Source organism: Talpa occidentalis, unplaced genomic scaffold (genome assembly GCF_014898055.3).
Source record: "Talpa occidentalis isolate TD23 unplaced genomic scaffold, MPIMG_talOcc4v2.1 talOcc4.16, whole genome shotgun sequence".
Lineage (NCBI taxonomy): Eukaryota > Metazoa > Chordata > Mammalia > Eulipotyphla > Talpidae > Talpa > Talpa occidentalis.
In genome coordinates, this window is record NW_023601653.1 from 50835704 (window position 1) to 50857690 (window position 21987).

Genomic DNA, 21987 nt, shown 5'->3' on the forward strand with positions numbered 1-21987 from the left:
AGGGGTCTGGGCCACTACCTGGAGAGCAGGGGCTGATTCTGGGGGTGTATTTTCTCTCTTCTGTTGAAACAGAAGGTAAGGGTCAGCTGGGCTTTGGGAGAAGGACAGGAAGTGGGCATGGAAAGCCCACATGTCCTCCAGCCTTTCATAGTGGCTAGTGGGTGTGGAAATTACTGTGTTTAAATTCCTTGTTTCCATCTTCTGTTTCTTGAACAGTGCTAAGTTGTATTAGTCCTCAAAGAATCGTGCACAGTTATTAAAAGACAATAGCAACTAATCTTTTTTTATGTGATAAATATATTTCCCTATTTTATTTTATTTTTTAATATATTTTTACATCATTTTTCATTTTTGCACAATGTATACATTTTCACCTTGGTTATATTCCCTATACAGTTGCACCCCCTTTTTGACCCCAATCCCTCCTCTCCCCGTCCTCTCCCACCCCCACCTCCTTAGTGTGTCTCTGGTTTATAATTGCTTGTTGATTTTGATTTTTTGAAAAACTTTGCAGATTGGAACTTGCCAAACAAAAGAGGACAAAGAAGCCTTTGCCATTGTGTCTGTCCCGTTGTCTGAGGTTCGAGATCTAGACTTTGCCAATGATGCAAATAAGGTGCTGGCGACCACAGTGAAAAAGCTGGAGAATGGCACCATCACTCAGAATGAAAGGAGGTTAGTGACATTTTATAATGACTCTTAAATTGTCAAAAAAGTCTGCGCTTACCTCTTGCAGTAAGCCTCAAGCAAAGGGATGATGCTTAGGGAATGTTTACAATCTTCTCCAGAGCAGTGCACCTTGGCTCACTTTATTCATGGTGAGTAAATGCAAAGGGTGATGTTAAAAGCTACTGGGATATTACTTTTTTAACTTTAGCTTGGCTTGGGAACAGTTGTTTTTAGTTACTCTCTGATCTTGTCTTTCAAATGTTTCCTAGAACATTTGCAGTACCTTTTGTTGCACTTGATTCTATGCTTGAATTTTGAATTCTGAAAGTCCTGAAAGGAGGTTTGTTTGTTTGTTTTTGGTCCTTATTTATTCAAGACACATTTCTTTGCTCAGGTACCACCAAAACAAATAAAACAAACAAAACATGTACTATCAGAAGACAATTTGCATGGTGCAGGTCTCTGTCCACAGGAAATTTGATCCTTGATTTGTCAACTCTGGTTTTAGAACTAAGGGAGAAAGAGAAAGAGACACTGATTGCTGTATGGGTTATTTCCTCCCTACTCTGTGTCAGGTACTGTGGTAGGCACTGTACATGTATCTTATTTAACCCCTCAAATAGCTCTGTGAGGGACATGATTTTCATTTTACACAAGAGAACTTTGAAAAGTCACAGTTAGAGGTTGGGGATTCTGTCATGTGTGGTTTTCTTTTTTAATGATTTATTTATTTATGCATACAAGAGCTGGGGTACAGGCCAGAGGTGTGGGGGGTGAGAGGATTCACGAGAGACAGAGTAGGGAGCAGAACAGGCAGATCGACTGAAACACACTGCTGAGTGGAGCAGTGGGTGAGACAGGAAAGGTCTGCTGCACCATGTGGGTCAGCTCCCTGGCCGGGGATTGAACTCGTGCTGCAGTGGCTGCAGATAGTTTCATAGTGCTGATGTTTAACCCCTTACAACACCAGGGATGCTCTATGTGTGGTTTTCAAGTCTATCTTTCTGCTGTGCACTGGAGCACAAGCATTCTCTCCATTTCTTCTCTGCACATGTCTTTCCATTGAACAAGGATAGCTATTCGCTAGTGTCCTAGGAATTCATTCATCAGCCCCCTGGTGAGATAATGGGCATAAGCACTTTGGAAAATAGTTTGACAATAATCAGCTAAGTTAAAGCAGCAAACACTCCTCATTTAAATGGAATTGTGACTGGCTTATATCACTTAGTAATGTTCTTCAGATTCACCTGTGTTGTCACTTGTGACAGGATTCCCTTCTTTTTTGAGGCTGAATAATTCTCCATTGTGTGTATACAGGTATGCATGACTTAACAATGTTTTGGTCAACAATGGATCACATAGATGGTTGTTGATCCCAATAGGTTATTGTATGGAGCTCAAATGCTTACATGTGGTATGTGTGGTAATACTCTATGCTGTTTGCACAGTGACTAGAATGTCCAGTGACACAGTACTCAGAATGTGTGCCTGTCCCTAAGGGATGCATAACTGTGTGTGGTATTTTCTTTATCCATTCATCTATCGATGGGCATTTAGGTTTTTATTATATGTTGGCTTTTGTTAATAATAGTGTAAGTAATAGCCTGATAATAGTGCTGCATAATGGACTAAGGCATAGAAACAGATGTGAATGGTGGTCGCCAGGGGCTGGGTGGGGAGGGGGGAAATGAGGAACTAATGTTCAATGAACACAAAGCTTCATTTATACAAGATGAGTAAGAGTTGGAGGATGTACAGTTGTGGTATCGCCTGCAGCTGGCAATACCAAATCGTGCACTTAAATAGTTGTGAAGAGGGTAGATGTGATGTTAAGTGTTCTTAACACACTTTTTCAAGCAAACACTCCATGACTCACCAGTTCTATTCCTAAGAGAATGTTCTTGAGCATTTCTCCAAAAGAAGCCCTATATTCAGTCTTACTCCAAATAAAACTATCCAAAACTATCCAGTTGAACAGATGAATACAATTTAGGTATAATCACATAATGCAGTTGCAGCACAGCCATGAAAAGAAATGGACTGTCTCTATATGTACCCGCATGGATAAATCTAATAAACTTTAGATTGAGTGAGAACTAAATGCAAATGCTTTCACTGTGATTTTATTTGTACAGTTCAAAAACAAAATGAAATTCTGTTTCTTTGGAGCACTTAAGCAATTGGCAGAACTATAAAGAAATGCAAGAAATAATTGTCATAAAAATTAGGATGGTGTTGCCTTTGAGGGGAGGGGAGAGTTATGATTGGGGAGAATTTTGAGAAGGTCCTGTGCCATTTCTTGCTTTTGGGGGATGGCTTTTTGGTGTTCACTTTATAAATATTTCATAGTAAACATACATGCCTGGTGAGCTTTTAGATATAGATCTTACAGTATGAAGGAACAAACCCCCACCTATTATCAATAGAAAAACATAAATGAGCAAATAAATGGAATAGCTGTTTTTTAGTTTCCTCTCTATTGTTACCTGTTTCCCCCTAACAAACCTGCATTTGAAAACTACTGCTGCCTAGTCAGCCATTCTTCTAGCTCTTTAGAGGAAATGAATAAAGGCCAGAAGTTGAAGCAACTGCTCTCCTCTTCTGGATTATAGATAATTAAATATCAGAGCTAAATTATGGTGGGTAATGGAATCCAGTTAGACAGTACTTTATATTTGCCTGCTCTTCAGCTATTAATTTTTCCTTTTGATGGATCCATTTCTTTGTGTCTGTCACTCTCGCATAGGCACAGAAATTTACTCAGCCTCACTTAAAAGTCTCCTTTGCTAAGAGTGAATGTGTTGCTTGAAGAAAAGGACAAATGGAGGTTCAGATCAGGGCCACTCAGGCATCGCTGGCTGAAACCTGCATGAAGTGGCTCTTTCTTTACTTCCTGCCAGCGAGAATCTTAACCGCTCAAGATGGTGCTAAGGATGCTTCTGCACCTGGACGGACTAGGGATCATGCATTTTTATTCCCCCAGTTACCTTCTTTGCTGTTGTAGAAGGGAAAACATTATCGCAGAGAGAAGGTCTTGCCTGAGCAATAAGAAGTGGCAATTATTTAACTTAGTAATTTCAGAAAGCTGCTTCCCATCAAAATGCATTCAGAGCTGCCTGTCAGCACAGGAGAGCTTATTGGCATAGTTGAATGCATTTATATTATTCTCTCTTCTCAGTTTGAGAATTCAGTATAAAGTTCTTTCTGAAAATACTTCACAACTCTGACATTTTTCCCCCCTGGAGAATGAAGTTATTATTAGATATTCTTTTACTCAAAACTCGGAAGAATGATAAACGGTCAAAGGGCAGGAGTTAGAATATTGCAGATGTGTCCCACAGAGCCTGTGGTAGTTGCATCCTCTCGCTTGTCAGTCCCGTGACTCACCCCAGGAACGGACTTGGGAGGCACAGCTCCAGAGTTAGGCCCCACGCTCCTCAACCTGAGATGTCTTTCTGCGCAATTTTCTGATGTTATTCTGCACAGCTGCTCCAATGAATAGTGTTGGAACAAGCAGGGCCTACGGGGAGGGGGAGGATGGAAGGAGATAACTGCTCTTCAGAATTGGAGAAAGTCATGATGTATGTGCAGTGATAAAACAGACTTTCTGCACCAGGATTCATCTCTGAGGTCCAGGAAAAGATGGGTCTCTCTGTAGTATCTAGAGTTCAGAGGTGCCTTTATTTTAATCCTACTAGACCCGTGCTGCGTGCCGTGAGCCTCGAGTGCATGAAGTGTGAACAGCACAGACTGTGGCCGTGTTGTCATACAAGCTACAGGAGGGTTAGTCCAGGTTCCCAAGATAGAAACTGAGAATCTAGAATGACAGGCCTCCTACATCTGATCCATGTGAATATTTTTCTGTAGCAATATCGTTTTCCCTTCAATTTTGTTTGCCTGATTTTGCTATCTGTATGCTCTCTATCTTTTTTGTTCTGCATTTATGTTCCTGACACCCCTTTTTAAATAGCCATATTTTCATGTTTTCTGCCCATTTTGTTTTGGTGATGTCTCTTGTGAGTAGCAGAGAGCTGGGTTTAAAAAAATCTAACTTGATATTCTCTTTTAATTTATGAGTTTTCGGCCATATTGCTGTTCTTTGGCATTTACCCTGAAGTTCTTTTCATATATTTTAACTATATATCTTTTCTTATAAAACTTGAAGTCTTTAAATATTTCTTTCCTTCTCTCATGGACATTAAGCCCCTCAGCATACTTATATTACACACTGATATTCTTATTCTCCCTCTTCATTGGACTAGTTATCTAGAACTATAGTTCTCTATTTTCATTAAAAAGTTTTATTTTATAATATTTTATACCTGCAAACAAATGTCTTAAAATCATGATGTACCACCTGAAAACTTAGTTTCTAAAATCACTTTTATTATTAATTAAATTTCTTGATATATTTAGCTCCCCTGCTTACCTTTTATTTTTTTGCATCTTGCATGCTCCAAGTTGTCTTTTTGTTGAAATTCTTTTAGTGCATTCAGTGAGTGTCTATGGGTTAGATGTCATCTTAGCTTTTTTTGGTATATGATAATGTTTATCATGTGATACTATGATAATGTTAATTTTAACTCCACTCTTAAGTGATTATTTATAGAATGCTAGATTGACAAGTATTTTCCTTTAGTATTTTAAATTAGAATTTAATTATTTCCTGGCTTCTTTCGTTGCCATTAAGGAGTCTTCTGTTGGTAGAATTGTTTCTCTTTGTTGTCACTGACTCATATGGTAATTTTGTGGATTTTTTTTTTTTTTTGATGTACTAAAGCCTCACTGTTATGTGTTGACAAGAAAGTTTTATTTTCATTTTCCCACTGGACACTTGGGGTTAATACTTAATTTTTTTATTATTTTTTTTAATCTTTTTTTTTTAAGATTTATTTATTTATTATTTATACAAGCACTGGGTACAGTCAGTAGCGCGGGAGGATGAGAGAATTCACCAGAGCCAGAGCGGGGATCAGAGCAGGCAGAAGGACCGAAGTACACTGCTGAGGGAAGCAGCGGGCGGCAGGAGAGGTCTGCGCGCCATGCGGGACCCTCCTCCCATGGCCAGGCAGCAGCTGGGGATCGAACAGGCGCTGCAGAGGCTGCGGGCAGCTTCGCAACCCAGCGCTCAACCGCTGCGCCACCGGGGAGGCCCGGGGTTAATACTTTAAATCTGAATACTGTGTCTTCCTTCAATTCTGGAAAAATTTCAACTAGTTCCTTCAAATATAACTTCTTTATATTTTCTTCTCTCTCTCTCTCTTTTTTTTTTTTTTTTTGTAAAAGGACAGGTTTATTAGAAAAAGGAGAAAGAAAAAGAGAGGCACCTGCATAGTCACAGGTGCGCAAGGGAGCTCCTCTTCTCTCTTGAAATTTTATTAGTTAGATGTTAGGTCCTCTTAATTCATCCTCTTTATCGATTACCTTTCCTTTTACAATTTGCCATTTAAAGTCTCTGCTGCTTTCCAGATCAGTTTTTTTGATGCTGCCTTTGAAATCACTACTTTGCTTAGAACTTTGTGCAGAATAGTTTATATTCATGGATTACATTTTTATTTAAATCGTTGCAATTTTTATTTCTCAGGTATTTGCACATCTACCTATTCTTATATTTGTGCCCATTTTTATATATGTTCTCTTTCTGGATATGTAATTTCATTCTTTACCTCTTTGATAATTGAAAACACTTATTTAAAAGTAATTCTGAAATTTCCTTTGTTTTTTTTTATCATATCATGTGTTTTGTTGGTAGCTTGTTGATGCCTGATATTTTAATGTGATGACTGGCTTGCTTTATGTCATTTTCAATAAGCAGGCTCTTGCTGGGGGAAGATTTTTGCTTTCTCTCAATTTTTTTAATATTTTATTTTATATAATTCTTACATCATTTTTCATTTTTGCACAATGTATGCATTTTCATTTTGGTTGTATTTCCCATACATGCACCTCCCCCCTTATTTTGAACCTAATCCTTCCTCTCCCCGCTACTCCTGCCCCGCCCCCCCCCCCCCGTATGTCTCTGGTTTACAGTTGCTTGTTGATTTTGATTTTTACTTTGTATTGATTAGTCTTTTTCCTGGTCCCCTATTTAGGTTTTCTAAGTTCCTGCTGAGGAGACCATCCGGTATTTTTCTTTTTCTTTCTGACTTATTTTGCTGGGCATGATCCCTTCTAGCTGCATCCATGTTGCTGCAAACTGCATGTGTTTATCTTTTTTGTTTGCTGAGTAATTTTCCTTTGTGTGTATGTACCACATCTTCTTGATCCAGTCATTTATTTTTGGGCATTTGGGGTTTTTCCATAGCTTAGCTATTGTAAATAGTGCTGCTATAAACATAGGGGTGCAGGTGCCCTTTAAAAAAACTAGCAACAACAAATGTTGGTGAGGTTGTGGAGAAAAAGGAACTCTCCTGCACTGCTGATGGGAGTGCAAACTGGTCCAACCACTATGGAGAGCTGTGTGGAGATTTCTTGACCTACTAAACATAGAGCTTCCATATGATCCAGCAATTCCACTCCTAGGTATTTTACCCAAGTGACACAAAAATATTAATTTCTCTCAATATTTTTGCTCATTTTTCCTATTATTCCTATTATTCCTATTATTCATTATTCTCCTATTATTCCTATTATTTCCTATTATTATGGTTGCCTCCACTGATCCTCCCTTGACTAGCTCAAGCCAGATTGCCATTGAGGGCTGAGAGTGATGCCTCACAGTCGCTTTGACTTCAGCCATGGTGAGCCCAGGTGGGCAGGTGTGGACCCTCTTATGTAGTGTCACATTGCCTCCAACCACAGCACACCGGAACCTGAGCAGGGGTCATGGTTTTTAAGGATCCCCTACAAGGACAGAGAAGCCCTGTTCAGACCTCCACTTTTGCATCTTTAGCTTTGCTCCCTATAGATGTGCTTTTAGCCTCTGTTGCCTTGCAGGGATTGAACAGTTTCCCTGGTCATCACTGTTTTTCTTATTTTTTCCTGACCCATGAAGCTTATTATTATGTTTTAAGATAGGTCTTTTTGAAAATATATTTTCATCTATCATTACTACACATGATAGAGTGATACAAAAGAAAGACTGAATGAGTTTGCAGGACCTGACCATTTCTCAGTGTTGAATTGGTGTTTGATCTAAACTGAAAAAAAAAAAAAAAAAAACAAAAAAAAAAGCAGTTTTCTTTGCCACAGATGGGATGCCTGCAGGGAAAAGGCAAAAACAAAAATCCCAACAAAGAAATCTCCCCCATACCCAAAAGATTCTAGTCATTTCTGAGGTCAAAAGAGAAGGCTGGTTTCCTTGGCCTCCAGGACCTCTTCCTTGGGAAGGTGAACTGTGTAGTGGGGTGTATATGTAGTGATCCCCATCAAGGCTGCCAATTTTCTTCATCGTCATTCCATCTAAGTATCCACAGTCCTTACCATAGACCGTGGGGGCCTCCTGCCTAATTTGTTCCCATCCCATCTTCCCTCCTCCTCTGGCAAGCTGAAATTTGGATGTGGTTGGCTAAATTCTGAATTATGGATCTGTCCACTGGTTTCCACAAAGGGTGTTCTCTGTCATGAGGACAATCAGGAGATAGGGGCAAGGTGCTCCCTGTCTGAATATTGTACAGGTTTCTAGAATCATTAGATCTCTTAAATTGTAGTTTTCTTATTGATGTGATCATGATCGATGATGCTAATAGCAGTGAATGAGTATGCTAATGTCTATGGATAGTTAATTTATATACTTGTCGGGTAGCTTTGGTCTTATTTTTAAAAGCTCCTATAGAAAATGATAAATAGCACATAGAGGAAGGGAAAAAAACAATCTAAGACCAGAAGAGGCTTCAAGACACATCAGGTGCTAAATGCCATTGGAATGTAAGTAATGATTAAAATGATAACCAAAATGCAGAGTTCAAAGTAAACATTACTGTGTGATTTTTAAAACACTGTAATTTTTTATAGATAAATTAATACTTCCCTAGATGCTCAGAGCATCTGCTTGCTCACACTGTCTCTATGCACAGATCCTTTCAATTTTTGCTTTTCTCTGTATTGGAAAAATTGAAATGTGTTGAGTCTAGAAGTATAGTTTGAGACAGTAGGTGAATCCTCTCACCCTCCTGCTCATCTGGCCTGTACCCCGGCTCTTGTATGCATAAATAAAATAAATCTTTAAAAAATGATATGAAGTTAAGAACTTAGGAGCATAGCTGTTTTCCTTAAGCAGAAAAACTCTGCTGGTCAGTCTTCGGAAGAAGCCATCTGGTGATGTTACCCTCCGGACTCCTCTGCTTGTGTGGCTCCTGTGACTTAATCTTGTTAACAGCCTCTGCAAATTCTTGATATGTTGGTGGGGGCAAGGGGAGGGATGTTATTATTTTTCTGTTTGTTTCCATAATTTGTTCTTTTTTATTGCTGAGTAGTATTCCATAATATGGATGTACCATGGTTTGCTTATCCATTCACTAATTGAAGGTTATTTAGATGGTTTCCAATTTAGCAATTGAGAATAAAGTTGCTATAAATATCTGTTAATAGATTTCATATAATGAGAAGATTTCACTTTTCTATAGTAAATATCTGGAAATGGAATTGTGGGTTGTATGCCAAGTAAATGTTTAACTTTATTAGAACTGCCCAACTTTTCCAAGGTACTACACAATTTTACATTCCAACCAGCTATGTATGAGAGCTCCAGCTGACCTACCAACTCTTAGAATTATCTAAGAATTCTTTAGCCATTATAATAGTTGAGTAGTATCATACTGTGGTTTTCACATTTAATGTTTGACATTCCTGTATTTTCTTTGGTGGAGAATTTGTACAAATCTTCTATGCAACTTCTATAGGAAGTTTTGGAATGTTCTTTATGAAGATTTTGTAAGTACTAACTACATTAGCTATTTTTCCATTTAAAAAATTTTATTATAAGATACTTATACTAATAAGATACTTATAATTTTATTATAAGATACTTTCATTCTTTCAGTGGTTCCATTCTTACTGTTTATTAGAAAACACGTGGTAGCAAACATGATGTAGCACATGGAGATACTGAGAAATTGACTTATGTACACCCAAAACCTATATAATGTTGTCAACCAGTGTTACAGCAATAAGTTTTTTTTTAAATCACTGTTTTCTTTAGGAGTGGAAAACTTGGATATTTTCCATAATGAAGCATACCAGAGAGTAAAGAGTCCTTTTCATTTTATGACAGGTTTGTAACCAAATTATTGGAAGACCTCATCTTCTTTGTTGCTGATGTACTTAATAATGGACAAGAAGTTCTGGATGTGGTTATCACTAAGCCGAACCGAGAGCGTCAAAAATTAATGAGGGAACAAAACATATTGGCACAGGTGAATTTTTTCATACATCTGTTTATCTTTCTGAAGTCCTCACATTTAGATTACCCTAAACTGTAGTGACTGAAAACAGCAGATAATCAGCTCACAGTTTCTGTGGAGCAGGAATCTGAAAGTTGGTTATGTGGGTGGTTATGCAGGAAGCTCAGGGTCTTTCAAAAGGCTGCAATGAATGTGCTGGCTGGGACTGAGTCATCCAAGGCTGGATTGGGTGAGGACTCATGTCCCAGCTCACTTGAAGAGACCTCTCCAGAGGCAGCAGATTTCCTTAAAAATAGGGAGTCCATGAGAGGAGAGCAGAGGTAGTCCCAGTGCCAGCCACAGTCTTTATAACCCCAGCAGCATCCTATCAGTTCTCTTCATTAGTCCTACTCATTAGAAGTGAGTCAGTGAATCCAACCCATTGTTAAGGGCACAGGATTACATAAGGGTGGGAATTCCAGGAGGCAGGTGTTGTTGAGGGCCATCTTGGAGACAGCTCACTACAGACTTCTAAGGAACACATATGGTCAGACTATCTTTAGAAAAATGTGCTGGGATAATTTTCTAGCTAGAATTTCCAGGAGAACCTGGAAATGGCCATCTCCATCTGCTTCTTACTTTTTCCCCTCTTCTTTCCTAGGAAAGTAGGGCAGTCTATCCATCTATCAGCACACAAGTGCTCTGTGCTATGTTCTCATTTTCCCCTGTGAAAGTCTAGAGCTACTTCTGTACTGTGTCTTTCTGAAGTTTACGAAACAGCAATATATTAGTTCACTTCTCAATACAATGCATATATGAACTTGCCTGTTTTGATACATTCTTTTAAATCAGTTTTTTCCTGCATAACGTGATGAGCTTCTGCATGAAGTGTGAACTCAAGAAACATGGAGTTGAGAAAGCAAATCAGTAGACATATTGTCAATTAATGTTCTATATCTGGTTGCCTGAAAATATGAAATCAACATTTTTCTCAAAGAAACTCTAAGGAGACCAGTCTTGTCTGACATTAGCATTTCTTCTTTAAAAAACATTTATTTCCAAGGAGTGTTATTCATAGTATTTATTAATACTATTTCAGCCACCATATGTCAAGTCTCTTATTTCAGGCTTATAAAATGCAAGGTTTAGTGAACATAGAATTATTGAAAGAACTTTAATTTCTGTTACATTTCATGAACTAGGAAAGAGTCTTTCTCCCATTTTGCTTTCTGTTTTAATGCTCACCCTAGGGTTTGCATAATGCTTTTTCATGAGCAGTTTACACCTCCTGCCAGCTTGTCTCTGGTTATCCTACCTGCTGACTTGCTGCTTACACAGTTATATTCCTCAGTGGTTTCAAATACTTCCAAACTGATCATCTTTTACATGAAAAATCAGGGTCACTGGGAACCACCAGTGCCCATATGGCCCCTTTCTTATTTAAATGCTTATATTTTCATTGATTTAGTCACATCTTTATGCACCAATATCAATACCTTTATACCAATGCCAGTAAACTAAAGCTAAAGCAATATTTGGAGACAATTTTCTAATTTTAATTTTAGGTGAAAGGTAAATATTTTCTTCATATCTTCATATTATCTTGACTTTAGCTCATTATAGAAAATAGTAGAAGTAATTATAAGCTAATGGAAATCAAGTTATAGTTTAGTTCATCTAAAGCAGTTCATGTGACTTGGTAGAGTCGCACATCTTTTTATCCCTTATTTTAATAAAATGTAATTAAAAATTATTTTTACTTAATGTTTATGTTAGCTAGGGAATCCTTTAGTAGTATCTTTCTGTTCGTTCATACACTGATCCTGTCTCCTAAGTCCTTTTTCCCCTTTACATTCTTTCCACTCAAATAATACAAAACTGTGAGTTCATGTGTTTATTGTAAAAAAGTCAAAACCTTTTTGCAAAACATGTACCTTCATTCATTATTCCTGTTAGGTATTTGGGATTCTGAAAGCGCCCTTTAAGGAGAAAGCAGGGGAGGGCGCCATGTTGAGGCTTGAAGATCTGGGGGACCAGAGATACGCTCCCTACAAGTACATGCTGCGGCTGTGCTACCGTGTGCTGAGACATTCCCAGCAGGACTACCGCAAGAACCAGGTAGGAGGCAGCCCAGCCCCACCTCTGCATAACACTTAAAGGGTGGCCAAGTTCTTTGGTGACTGGTCTGAGACCTGTAAAGTCAGTGTGAAAAACTCCACTCTGAAATGAAATGTGTTGTATGTTGTATAGGAAATACCCAACAATGACCTGGAGGTCATTTTGATCTGATCTATGCTTTTATTCCTCCAGGTGAAATCAGAATGTTTGGTAGGAAGTCCTGAGTCCTGTTGGAGTACGATGTTAGTGTCTGCTCGGGCGGGGAGTGGGGGACAACTGAAGGATAGAGGTGTAAAAGCCAGGAGACAGCTCTTGGCAGTTCTGGGGTTGTTGAGGTACTTCATCATCTCACACACACCAAAGCCTTCATTGTCTCGTGGAAAAGCTAGAATGTGTGGAACCTATGGGGCAGACAAAGAGGGGACTTGAGAGATGACAGACAGCATTTGGGGAATTTCGAAGAGAGAGAGTTGTCCCTGAGGGCAGCCCAGGAAGGGTCTTAGAGAAGGCAGCATGTGGGGAGAGCGCAAACATCTCCATGAAGTGTATGAAACAGGCCTTTTAGGAAGAGGAGCCTCTGAAGAGAATGAGGGGTACTAGAAAAGGCACTTTTCTCCCCAAACACTCCCGATTGTGGAGGAGCAGAGGAGACCTATGTGTATATAGAGTGTAGCCCAGGGTGGCCAACTGCAAGTGGCATTTCTTTTAAGTCTTTCTTTTATCTTAAAACTGTATAATGTTTACATGGTATCCAATAATACACATGTTTAAAAGTAATTGTCATTAGGTAAGTGTGTCTTTTTCTCTTCCCATGTGAGTGTGTTCTCAGTGGATTTCAGTGATGAGCGAAGCCCTGAAGAAGAACGCTGAGAGAGAGGGCGGGTGAGGCACCATGGATGTCACTGGGAATTGCGAGTAGTGTTTATTGAGTGCTTACTTTGTGCCAGGCTCAGTTCTAAGCATTGTTCATGATGTTAATCAATAATGATTTCAGACGTGGAGCTTAGCACAGAGACCTTAACTAACTCACCAAAGATAATACAGTTTTAAGATAGAAACCAAACATGTCAATTACTCCTCAGTTGAAAAAAAGGACTGGAGCCAGAATTCAGTGCCAGTCTTGTAGTCATTACACTGCCACCTCTTTGTAGCTTGGAAGTCTTCAGGCAAGAAAAAATACATGCTGTAGGAAAGATAGGTTAAGATACATTGCCTGTGAATCTCTGTTTTTCGTTGTTGTTTTTTTTTTTTTAAGATTTATTTATACATACAAGAACTGGGGTATAGGCCAGAGGTGCGCGGGGTGAAACGATTCACCAGAGAGAGTATGGAGCAGAACATGTGGATTGACTGAAATACACTGCTGAGGAGAGTAGTGGGAGAGACAGGAGAGGGCTGCTGCGTCATGTGGGTCAGCTCCATGGCCAGGGATTGAACTCGTGCCACAGTAGTTGCAGATTGCTTCATAGTGATGATGCTTAACCCCTTGTGCCACCAGGGAGGCCTCTGAATCTCTGTTTTAAGATGTAGAAAAGGTGTAAAAAGGATATATAAGACAGAGTAGCCAGAAGATCTCATTTATCGTTTAAGACCAGGAGCAATATAGAGGAGGGGGACATTATAAACAAATTCATAAATACCTTTTTTTTAAGAAAATTTATTTATTTATTTATACATACAAGCACTGGGTACAGTCAGAAGCGCAGGAGGGTGAGAGAATTCACCAAAGCCAGAGCAGGGAGCAGAGCAGGCAGAAGGACCAAAGTACACTGCTGAGGGGAGCAACGGGCGGCAGGAGAGGTCTGCGCGCCATGTGGGACCCTCCTCCGGTGGCCGGGGAGCAGTCGGGGATCGAACCTGCACTGCAGAGGCTGCGGGCATCTCCGCAACCTAGCGCTCAACCGCTGCGCCTCTGGGGAGGCCCCATAAATACTTTTTAATATAATCCAAGTTATATATTAAACCTTCTTTCTAGTTGAAAGTGCTGTCATTGGAATTATCTATCCTAGCTCCATTGTATTCCTTCAGGGTGGTGAGATAGAGGCTCTTATTTGATTAGGAAAAAAATCAAGTTTCAGGATGTCCAGGGGCTGATCTTCAAGTATTTAGGGGATCAGCGTATACAAAGTCCCTATACGAGGGCCTACATTATTCAGTGGAGGTGTGGAGTGACCAGATCTATTGCTTTTCCTCGTGCCGTGTTTGCCCTCATTTCTATTCTTGAGTCTGAATCTGCTTTGTTAGGCCACCTCCACACACAGACAAGCAGTGCTCTATTGGAGAGATCCATTTCTGACAAGAGCCAACAGTTTACCCTGTGCCACCCTTGAGAAGCTCAGCCTTTGGAGGGGCCCGAGGGACCCTCTCTACCTTGCTGCACTGTGTGCAATGCAGTCTCCTTGGTGTGTTTGTTTCTCTACACCTTGCCAGTGGCCCAAGCAACATGCCTTACTTGTGTCCGGTCACAGTTTCTTGGCATCTGACACTGAAAACCCTTTCTCACTGTGCTGTCTTAGTGTGAGACTCTTGTGCCTAGTGTGTGTGTGCAAGCTGATTGTGCTGTGCAAGCACTTATCATTCTACAGGTGTGTACACACTGACACAGCACACTTTCACTCATTCACTCGCTCATTCTTGCACACCCTGCTACTATAATTAAGCCTCCCCTTTATTCTTACTTCACTCTACCCAGTTATATCACCTCTCCTGGTAAATGTTTATTCACATCGGGGCAACTGCTTTCTGGGTTTATCTGGAACATACCACTGTGGGTGGTATGTTTTGCCTTTTGGGGTGTCTCCCCAAGAAGCAGATCGAACCCATAACAGATGAAGGAATCCCAGGGTTCGTCAAGGGTTAGACTATATGTCTGTTATAGTCTCCTGTACATTCCAGTTGGATCTCAGTGAGCTCAAAATATTTTTCCCATTTCTTTTCTTTTTTTAAAATTTTATTTATTTATTATTTAAGTTTTATTGTTATATTTCCTATACAATTACAACCCCCTTATTTTGACCCCAAGCCCTCCTTTCCCCGCCCCCCAACCCCCATAGAGTGTTTCTGGTTCATAGTTGTTTGTTGATTTTGATATTTTCTTTCTTATAGTTATTCTTTTTCCTGGTCCCTTATTTAAGTTTTCTAGATTCCTGCTGTGAGTGAGACCATCCGGTATTTCTCTTTTTCTTTCTGGCTTATTTTGCTGAGTATGATCCCTTCCAGCTCCATCCATGTTGCTGCAAATTGCATGTATTTATCTTTTTTGAATGCTGAGTAATATTCCATGGCGTATATGTACCACATCATCTATTTTTGGGCATTTGGGTTGTTTCCAGAGCTTAGCTATTGTAAACAGTACTGATATAAACATAGGGGTGCAGGTGCTCTTTGGAATTAATGTTTCTGTGTCATTTGGGTAAATAGCTTGGAGTGGAATTGCTGGATCATATGGATGCTCTAGCTTTAGTAGGTCATGAAATCTCCACACAGCTCTCCATAGTGGTTGGACCAGTTTGCACTCCCACCAACAGTGCAGGAGAGTTCCTTTTTCTCCACAACCTTGCCAACATTTCTTTTGAGTTAAGAATGCTTTGTATTAACCATAAAGTAGCTTTCTGATCTTCTCAGAGCTCGATTTTAAAGTGTAAACAGTGAGATTTTCTACTTTTTGCATAATTACCTTGTGTCCCTTTTTATCCTTACTTAGATTTTATCAGGAATTCTTTTGTGATTTGGCACTTACCCAAGTCTTTAGTATTGACTCTGCTTGTTATTACTCAGTGAACTTGGTGATGTCTCTCATTTGATCTCATTGGTTACCAATCTTTTGATCTATTTATCAAACTTCTTGGAGGTTTACCTTTTACTAGAGTATGATAACTATGATCATAAAAAACGTACAAATCAATACTTACCTTTAAAATGACATGCCGACAAAGGGCACTTACTTAACAGGCTGCCCTGCGTGCAAGGGCAATCTATCATCTTAAAACACCACAAAGTTGCTATCTAGGGCATTTTTAAGAAATAGACATTTTCTGGTTAAACTTTCCCTAAGGGAAAACCACTTCCCAATCCTAAACGCACCCACTGAAGAAAGAAAGATAGCTTCCAAAGGACATTTCCCAAGAAACGGAAGTGAAAACTTGATGGTGGGAGTGGCTAAGCTCACCAGTTCCGTGGGTGGGCTGCTTGTACGGAATGTGAGAGGTGAGCAGCAGCGCCTTGGGGAAAAGGGGAGTGTGTGAACAGTGTGAATAGACTGACTGGAACAGCATGACTGGAACTGCCCTCCTGACCTCCTGTGTGCTTGGAATAACATTTTTATCCTTTACTGTGGCTTGCAAGCTCCTACCCCTTCTCACTCACTACACACTAACTCAGTGGCCATTCTCTGTTTACAGGACACAAAAGCTGACCCCACCATAGAGCCTGTGCCCTCATCAACCCACCTATTTCCACAGCTCCTTCTCCTTTGATCAATTCCCTCATTTTGATTTGAATCATTTCCATCCTGGCTCAACGGTCACTTCTCTGGGGCGCTGACCCTCTCTGAGGTGGCCCCCTTTCTCCATCCTTCTGTTTGTTTCATTTCCCTTAGCAGCACGTCAGTCATCATACTTACAAGCTCATTTACTGCTTTTTTTCCTCCTGTGAATGTAAGCTTCACCGAGCTTATCTGTATATTTGCTGCCACCTGCTTCATCTATTGGTTGAATGGATCTGATCAATAAAGTAATTAGTCATATTACCTTGTATGATAGCTTTTAAAGATCAAAAGTAGTATGAAGTGTTAATGTTATTTAAAAGCAAAGTTGTAGTGGATTATGTTGGGTTATGCACCAGAAAGATAGGGCCAAGTCCACCTGGGCTCTCCGTGGGTGGAGTGGTTGCCATGGCAGCCAGCATCCTCTAATAGTGCAGGTCTCTTGCTTTGTGCACAGATCATCAGAGGGTCCTTTTCTATAAATATGCTGAAATCATTGGTGATGACTTTCATGAGTTAGAAGAAGGACTTCCTTGGGTCTTATGAAGTGCTAAGTTACCATGTCATTAAAAATTATTTTAACTAGGTCTGCTTTCCTTTTTTATGACTTAGGAGGAAAACAAGCACCCATATTGACAATTATTTCTAGATACATAATTTTATTATCGTTTAAACTAGGAATGTACTAGTAGGTTTACATTTCCTCCCTTTGCCCCTCTTCCTTCCCACCCCAAGCACTATTGATTGAAGAATTATTTGCTTTGCTCTTTTTCTGATGGAGTCTTTCATGAGTTTTCCATGATGAATAGGTTAATCAGGCCACTGGTCCTAACAGAACCTATTATTTCAATGCCGTTTGGCAGTGCGTTCTAACAGTCTTTCTTCTTTGCAGGAATACATTGCTAAGAATTTCTGTGTCATGCAGTCCCAGATCGGCTATGATATTCTGGCAGAAGACACCATCACAGCTTTGTTGCACAACAACAGGAAACTACTAGAGAAACATATCACAGCAAAAGAAATAGACACATTTGTCAGTTTACTCAGGAGAAATCGCGAGCCAAGGTTTGAAGTGGTTCATGCAGTATTCTTCGCTAGCACGGATTATAATTTCTGGCTTTATTTTTAGGACTTTTTAAAGTTAGATTTCTTTGATATCCCTGACTTTCACAGACAAGATTTGGTTGGGCTTCCAGCTGTTATAATTATGTATAGTAAAGGGTTATTACCTAATATGAAATCAAAGCCCTGTATAGCCTTACACGGTAATTGATTTACTCTGATAGGTTATGTTTTTGTAGTACTTTATAGTTTTTCAAAGTATATTCTTATACATTGTCCAATTTGAGTTTTTGCACATTCTCTTGAAGTACAGTAGACATTATATTATTACCCACACTTTAGAGTTGAGAACACTGAAGTCTAGAGAACAGCTTGCCCAAGAATACCCCAAGAGTGAAGAATAGAATAGAAAATAAATCCAGGGTCTCTGATGCCACATCAAGTTCTCTTTCTATTGAACCTTGCTCCCTTATAGGTATTGGAAAATTTAGATTGGTAAAGTTTTCTTAATTAGTGCAGCACATAAATTTTAGAAGATACAATTGTGGCCTTTTGTTTCTACCAGGCCACACTCACTTTGATTAAGTGAGTACTGTATTCCTGTTTTGTTTCATATTCAGTTCTGGCATAGTGTCACTTTAGGGTAGATAAATGATTTTCTAACCACAATAAGTCATAGTGGGATGACTATCATGAAAAAATAGAAGCAAACTTAATGCTTCTTTGAAACCAAATTTATATTAAATGCAAAGAATTGAATATTTAATTTGTTTGTAATGAGGCAATAGAAGAGCAGTACATTAGAAATATGTGACATGGAAATCATACCAAAGATAGAACTACATTTCCCTCTCTCTCAGAGTATATTTTTATTGTGGTGATTTTTACAACAGTTTTTTGTTTATGTTCAATATAATTTATTTTCCAGATTTTTGGACTACTTGTCAGATCTGTGTGTGTCGAATACCACGGCTATACCTGTGACTCAAGAACTCATCTGTAAATTTATGTTGAGCCCAGGGAATGCAGACATTCTTATTCAAACTAAGTAAGAGCAGATAATAGAAGCATCTTTTTCTGTTCATTATTGATAAGCATGGAAGTTCTTTATCAGATTTGTTAGTGAGCTTCATTATAGGTTTTGTGTGTATCATATTTCAAGGCTGGTCTCAATGCAAGTTGACAACCCTATGGAGAGTGCCATCCTTTCGGACGACGTTGATGATGAAGAAGTCTGGCTTTACTGGATCGACAGCAATAAGGAACCTCATGGCAAAGCTATCAGGCACCTGGCTCAAGAAGCCAAAGAAGGCACCAAAGTTGATTTGGAAGTTCTTACCTATTACAGGTAAAGTGTGGCAGAGAATCCTAATTCTCATCTCACCTATTCAGAGATAATTCTGTGAAGCCTTTTGAAGTCTGGTGTCTATGAAAAGTAAATTTAGAAACAGATATTAGAGCTTTGCATAGCTGAAATGTTTAGCATTGGTTACATATTAAAAATGTAAATTAACATCTGGATTTCCCATATATACCACTTGCAACTTTCTGATTTTTCACTAATTTGGAATTGTTGGGCATCAGAGGGCTTTTTCCCATTATTGATTGATGTGGGTGCAGATAAATGATATATTGGAACCTAGGTAATGGAGTTGAGAGAACAATGGAGCGGGGTGAGAAAGCTGCCCCAGCTCCAGTAGGCCTCAGAGAAAGTAACTGGTGTTTATAGTGTATAGTGGTCATGACAATGTGGAAACCTAGTGGTCAGGAGAAACTGGTATGAATGGTTACAAAGGTTCAGCAGAGGCACGTGGCAGCAGAGGTTCCCATGGTCATTCCCGAAGGCCAGCATCATGGAGCAAGAACCTGGCTGGTGGTGTTGAGTCAGAGGGATAGAATCCCAAAGCAGAAGAAATCCAGTCAGTTGTACCCAAATGATAGGAATCTGTGCGAGGCAAAGAATGCCTGGTGGTCCCTGGTTTCTATAGATGTAGCTACAAAGCAAAAGACTGATGCTTGATTTTGGAGGCAGATGAATCCAAGGGTACTGAGGCCATGTGGACTGTTCATATTTGGTTTCTTAATAGTGTAGATACTTAATCCTGGAGCTAGTGCAATTGGGGGAGATAGAGAAGATTTCATGTGAACCTTGTCCACAGCCTTCAGGTTTAGCGCATGAGTAATTCTAGGGCTCTAAGACCTGAGGGTCTAAGGACACCACTAGTAACAATGCTGGAACAAGAGAAATTGTAACTGAATGATCCTGGAGAACAATTAGAATATGTATGGTCATTTGTTTGCCTAACCTGCTGCTGAAATAATTTGACTCCTGGACCTCCCTGGTGGCGCCGGGGGTTAAGCGCCACATGGTGAAGCAAACCGCAGCCTCTGTGGCATGAGTTTGATCCCTGGCCTGCCAGGGAGTGACCCACATAGCGAAGCAGACCTCTCCTGTCTCGCCCACTGCTCCCCTCAGCAGTGTGTTTTCGTTGGTCTGCCCGTTTTGTTCCCCGCTCTGTCTCTGGTGAATCCTCTCACCGCCCCCTGCGTCTCTGGCCTGTACCCCAGCTCTTGTATGCATAAATAAATAAATCTTATAAAAAATAAAATAATTTGACTCCAGCTTCACATAAACTTGGAAATTTTAGTATTGTAGAAGGAGCACAGGGGGGGACTGTGGTTAAGGTGCACAGGTGAATTGGTGAAGGAAATTCTATGGGGAGTACACCTGAGAGGGGAAAGCAAACATTGTTTAAAAATGAACAATGGGGTACCTCCCAGGTGGTACAAAGGGCTAAATCTCAGCACTATAAAGCTACCTGCAGCCACTGAAGCACAAGTTTGATCCCTGGCCAGGGAGCTGACCCACATGGTGCAGCAGACTTCTTCTGACTCACCCTCTGCTCCCATCAGCAGTGTATTTCAGTAGATCCGCCTATTCTGTTCTCCACTCAGTCTATGTTGAATCCTCTCACCCCCATGTCTCTGGCCTGTACCCCAATTCTTATATGCATAAATGAGTAAGTCTCTAAAAAAATGACCAATCATGTAAAATATATATATATATATGTATATATATATATATAAATTTTTAAAAAATTAAGAAGTAGATCCTGACTGATACTATGATGTTTGAGAACTCTATGAAGAGCAGACCAGTAATGTGATATTTACTGTTTTTAAGGTACCAGCTGAACCTCTTTGCACGAATGTGCTTGGATCGCCAGTATCTGGCCATAAACCAGATCTCCACGCAGCTATCTGTTGATCTGATCCTGCGGTGTATGTCAGATGAGAGCTTGCCCTTTGACCTCCGGGCATCTTTCTGTCGCCTCATGCTCCATATGCATGTCGACAGGGATCCGCAGGAGTCAGTGGTACCTGTGCGCTACGCCAGACTCTGGACAGAGATCCCCACAAAGATCACAATTCATGAGTACGTTTGCAAAAATGTCATAAGGACTTTAAATTCAGCAGATGAACTAAAAACCAAATGTCTTCTATTCTGAAATGAAATATATGGAAAGGCATCTTTGCTTTAAAATTTAGGTCATTCATCTTCCAAATGCAAATTAGATGCTGTTTTTGAAGAGTAATATGACATCTCTGGAAAAGAGAAGCATCTTTCTGGAAACCAGTAAACAGACAATCACATTCACAATAAGAATCACGATTTAAGTGGTTAATACTGTGGTCAACTCAGAAACCAGTGCTTTGCTTGTGTTGACTCATTTCGTAATGACCCCATTTTACAGATAAGGGTATAATATCTAGAAAAGTTAATCAATTAACCCAAGATGACAAAGCCAGGAGGATACTGTACATATTTTCCTATTTTAAGGTGATTATAACCAATCTGACGTGCCTTATATTCTTTCTATCTTTTCAGATATGATTCTATAACAGACTCTTCTAGAAATGATATGAAGAGGAAATTTGCACTGACAATGGAATTTGTTGAAGAATATTTGAAAGAAGTTGTAAATCAGCCTTTTCCTTTTGGGGATAAAGAAAAAAACAAACTGACATTTGAGGTAATTTTTAAAAAAACTTCTCTGTCTGAAACTAGTTCCATTGAACAGCAGGATTTTTCCCACTAACATTGAGGGTGTTTTGGTAATTGGGTCACTTTCTCTGTGCCATTGATTACAAGATAGATTTGATTCTTTAATTACATTTGTCCAGTGGAAAATATTTTATAATTCTCTGTTAGCATGGCTTCCTTGATCTTTTTGTTTTACTTATTTGTGTTAGCTTTATTGCATTTAGTGGACAAATATAGCTTTGCATATTTTATAATATATTTGAATACATTTTTTTCATTTCCCCGAAGGT

General features: G+C 39.5%; 1 protein-coding gene across 2 annotated transcripts in view; it reads left to right on the forward strand.

Moving 5' to 3' along the window:
* The window catches only part of ITPR2 (inositol 1,4,5-trisphosphate receptor type 2), a 450075-nt gene that overhangs the window by 129031 nt on the left and 299057 nt on the right, over positions 1–21987 (forward strand). For both annotated transcript variants that reach the window (XM_037514200.2, XM_054696343.1), the window contains exons 13-20: positions 515–675; positions 9881–10022; positions 11946–12107; positions 17483–17655; positions 18581–18700; positions 18815–19000; positions 20837–21088; positions 21542–21686. In XM_037514200.2, the coding sequence (XP_037370097.1) occupies positions 515–675; positions 9881–10022; positions 11946–12107; positions 17483–17655; positions 18581–18700; positions 18815–19000; positions 20837–21088; positions 21542–21686 (1341 nt within the window). The remainder of the gene's footprint in view (positions 1–514; positions 676–9880; positions 10023–11945; positions 12108–17482; positions 17656–18580; positions 18701–18814; positions 19001–20836; positions 21089–21541; positions 21687–21987) is intronic.